Source organism: Salvelinus alpinus, chromosome 11, assembly GCF_045679555.1.
Source record: "Salvelinus alpinus chromosome 11, SLU_Salpinus.1, whole genome shotgun sequence".
NCBI classification, from domain to species: Eukaryota; Metazoa; Chordata; class Actinopteri; order Salmoniformes; family Salmonidae; genus Salvelinus; species Salvelinus alpinus.
The window spans coordinates 41010392-41014870 of NC_092096.1; the positions used below are offsets into that span (position 1 = coordinate 41010392).

The 4479-nt window shown below is 51.4% G+C and overlaps 1 protein-coding gene across 1 annotated transcript; it reads right to left on the minus strand.

Annotated features, from left to right (window-relative positions):
- Positions 1-619: 619 nt before the first annotated feature.
- On the minus strand, positions 620-3885 carry LOC139534167 (sporozoite surface protein 2-like). Its single transcript, XM_071333009.1, has 2 exons — positions 3029-3885; positions 620-2354 (listed from the first exon to the last, which is right to left on the minus strand). The coding sequence occupies exons 1-2, from the start codon at positions 3064-3066 to the stop codon at positions 1034-1036; spliced, it is 1359 nt and encodes a 452-aa protein (XP_071189110.1). The 5' UTR covers positions 3067-3885; the 3' UTR covers positions 620-1033.
- Between the last annotated feature and the right edge of the window lie 594 nt (positions 3886-4479).

Sequence of the window (4479 nt, forward strand, 5' to 3'; positions counted from 1 at the left end):
CAATTGGCTGGAAATGCTCAACGTTTCATTAAGCTTAATTTCATCATCAGTAGTTATTACTTTATTACTGTATGTAATTAGCAATATTAATATTATTAATACTATATTAGAATATGTAATATGCATAAATGTTCAAGAAATATTTTCAATTTGCAGTGTACAAACTAAACATGACGAACAGCAATGACATTTATGTTAACGGGTGACCAAAAATAACTATCAGAAAGCCACTCCTCCAATAAGCCATGCCTCCAATCTGATAGGCTGCCACCTCTACCATATATTATTAAAAAGGTTCAAAATTGAATCGCTCCCATCACAAAAAGGTTCCGGTTCAAACCTTTACACAGGGGTTCCTCGAAGACCCTTTTCAGAGGCGTTCCTCGAGGAACCTTTTTCAACTTGCAAGGTTCCGCCGGTGTGGCAACCCAAAAGGTTCTACCAGGCACCTTTACTTCTAAGAGTGTATATAGAGCACTACTTTTGACCAAAGCCCTAAGGGTCCTGGTCAAAAGTAATGCACTATGTGGGGAATAGGGTGCCATTTAAGACTCAGTGTAACGGCTGTCCTCTCTCTCTTCATAAGAAGAGGTGGAGTAGTGATCGAGCCAAGGCGCAGTGGAGTTTGAACACATATTTTATTAAACGAAAACACGAACTTAACTAAACTAACAAAACAACAAACGGTGTAGACAGACCTATACGACGCACTCACATAAAACAAGAAGAACGCACGAATAGGACATTAGACTACACAAACCGAACAAACCGTACACAGTCCCGTATGGTGCAAACAATTACACAGACACGGAAGACAATCACCCACAACGAACACTGTGACAACGCCTACCTAAATATGACTCTTAATTAGAGGAAAACGCAAACCACCTGCCTCTAATCAAGAGCCATACCAGGTCACCCAAAACCAACATAGAAACAGATAACATAGACTGCCCACCCAAAACACATGCCCTGACCATAAACACATAAAAAACAACATAAAACAGGTCAGGACTGTTACAGAACCCCCCCCTCAAGGTGCGAACGCCGGGCGCACCAGCACAAAGTCCAGGGGAGGGTCTGGGTGGGCAGTTGACCACGGTGGTGGCTCCGGCTCAGGACGCTCTCCCCACACCACCATAGTCACTCCCCTCTTCTGTCTACCCCTTCCACTGACCACCCTAAAACTACCTTCCCCTAAATAAACGGCCAGCACCGGGACAAGGGGCAGCACCGGGACAAGGGGCAGCACCGGAACAAGGGGCAGCACCAGGATAAGGACCAGCACCGGAATAAGGGTCAGCACCGGGACAAGGGGCAGCACCGGGACAAGGGGCAGCACCGGGACAAGGGGCAGCACCGGAACAAGGGGCAGCACCGGGACAAGGGGCAGCACCGGGACAAGGGGCAGCACCGGGACAAGGGGCAGCACCGGGACAAGGGGCAGATCCCGGCTGAAGGACTCTGGCAGGTCCTGTTTGGACGGCTCTGGCAGGTCCTGGCTGGACGGCTCTGGCAGGTCCATGCAGGCTGACGGCTCTCGATGCTCATGGCAGACTGACGGCTCTCTACGCTCATGGCAGGCTGACGGCTCTCTACGCTCATGGCAGGCTGACGGCTCTCGACGCTCATGGCTCTCTGACGGCTCTGGCTGCTCATGGCTCTCTGACGGCTCTGGCTGCTCATGGCTCTCTGACGGCTCTGGCTGCTCATGGCTCTCTGACGGCTCTGGCTGCTCATGGCTCTCTGACGGCTCTGGCTGCTCATGGCTCTCTGACGGCTCTGGCTGCTCATGGCTCTCTGACGGCTCTGGCAGATCCTGTCTGGTTGGCGGCTCTGGCAGATCCTGTCTGGTTGGCGGCTCTGGCAGATCCTGTCTGGTTGGCGGCTCTGGCAGATCCTGTCTGGTTGGCGGCTCTGGCAGATCCTGTCTGGCGGGCGGCTCTAGCGGCTCCTGTCTGGCTGACGGCTCTAGCGGCTCCTGTCTGGCGGATGGCTCTGTAGGCTCATGGCAGACGGGCGGCTTTGCAGGCTCATGGCAGACGGGCGGCTTTGCAGGCTCCTGGCAGACGGATGACTCAGATGGCGCTGGGGAGACGGATGGCTCAGATGGCGCTGGGGAGACGGATGGCTCAGATGGCGCTGGGGAGACGGATGGCTCAGATGGCGCTGGTGAGACGGATGGCTCTGGCCGGATACGGCGCACTGTAGACCTGGTGCGTGGTGCCGGAACTGGAGGCACCGTGCTAATGATAAGCACCTTCCTACTAGTGCGGGGAGCAGGAACAGGGCACACTGTACTCTCAAAGCCTACTCTATCCCTGATGCGAGGTACCGGCACTGGTGACACCGGGCTGAGGACAAGCACATCAGGATTAGTAGGGGGAGAAGATACAGTGTGTTCAGGGCTCTGGAGACGCACAGGTGGCTTAGTGCGTGGTGCCGGAACTGGAGGCACCGGGCTAGATACACGCACTACAGGGAGAGTGCGTGGAGGAGGAACAGGGCTCAGGATACGCACTGGTAGCCTAGTGCGTAGTGTAGACACTGTAGGTACTAGGCTGGGGCGGGGAGGTGGCGCCGGAAATACCGGACCGTGGAGGCGTACTGGCACTCTTGAGCATTGAGCCTGCCCAACCTTACCTGGTTGAATGCTCCCGGTCGCCCGACCAGTGCGGGGAGGTGGAATAACCCGCACCGGCCTATGTAGGCGAACCGGGGAAACCATGCGTAAGGCCGGTGCCATGTATGCCGGCCCGAGGAGACGCACTGGAGACCAGACGCGTTGAGCCGGCCTCATGACACCTGGCTCAATACCCAATCTAGCCCTACCAGTGCGGGGAGGTGGAATAACCCGCACTGGGCTATGCACTCGTACAGGAGACACCGTGCGCTCTACTGCGTAACACGGCGCCTGCCCGTACTCCCGCTCTCCACGGTAAGCCTGGGAAGTGGGCGCAGGTCTCCTACCTGCCCTTGGCCCACTACCTTCTAGCCCCCCCCCAAGAAATTTTTGGGAATTACTTACGGGCTTTTTGGGCTTCCGTGCCAGACGCGTTCCCTCATAGCTCCGGTTCCTCTCTCCGGTAGCCTCTGCTCTTCTCAGTGCCTCCAGCTGTTCCCATGGGAGGCGATCCCTACCAGCCAGGATCTCCTCCCAAGTGTAGCAACCCTTTCCGTCCAATATATCGTCCCATGTCCATTGCTCCTTCTTTTCCTGTCCCTTACTCCGTTGACTCCGCTGCTTGGCTCTGGTATGGTGGGTGATTCTGTAACGGCTGTCCTCTCTCTCTTCATAAGAAGAGGTGGAGTAGTGATCGAGCCAAGGCGCAGTGGAGTTTGAACACATATTTTATTAAACGAAAACACGAACTTAACTAAACTAACAAAACAACAAACGGTGTAGACAGACCTATACGACGCACTCACATAAAACAAGAAGAACGCACGAATAGGACATTAGACTACACAAACCGAACAAACCGTACACAGTCCCGTATGGTGCAAACAATTACACAGACACGGAAGACAATCACCCACAACGAACACTGTGACAACGCCTACCTAAATATGACTCTTAATTAGAGGAAAACGCAAACCACCTGCCTCTAATCAAGAGCCATACCAGGTCACCCAAAACCAACATAGAAACAGATAACATAGACTGCCCACCCAAAACACATGCCCTGACCATAAACACATAAAAAACAACATAAAACAGGTCAGGACTGTTACACTCAGCCTGTGTGTTTTGAACAACACTGGATCCCGAGGTCTCACTGGCCCAGATTTGTCTGACTCCTCTTACTGTTCTGCACAACTAATCTCAGAGGCTGGAGGCCAATGAACCGCTTCTTTCCACAAAAACACAACAACATATCTGTTTTCAACGTTTCGCTTCTTCTTCTAGGGTTGCGGCCTAAGGACTGAAATCGGTTTAGAGAAGGAAGGAGGAAATGCTTTCTCCAAATTCCCCAAACCCCGTCCTCCTTCTTTCTAGTTTTCTTTACTTTATTGCTCCTGATAATGAACCTGAGCGTCACTCTTTTTGCTACTTGATATTTCAACACAGCACTTTGAATACACTGTCAAGTATCTCAAGTACCGAATTGCTGTTATGTCATTTCCAAGGCTTTCATTTTCCTTAATTCAGTGCATATATCCATATGTACATGGAACAGTGGATATCCTGTGGACTGGGCCGTCTCTTGTCTGCTCGGTATGGCCATGATACAAACATCCACTGTTATAAAACAAGAGTCGGAGGCTTGAACACCATGGGCTGACACTGAGCTGCCAAGGAGGAAGCGGAAGACTCACACAAACATTTACATTGTGTAACATTACATTGTTATGTGTATACAGTACATACTGAATCATGAATGAGTCTGCGATAATGATAGTAAATGTTTTATGATAAATTCAATAGGAATAATTTAAACACTACAGTCCAAAAACAATGGGGAAAAAATAAGTATA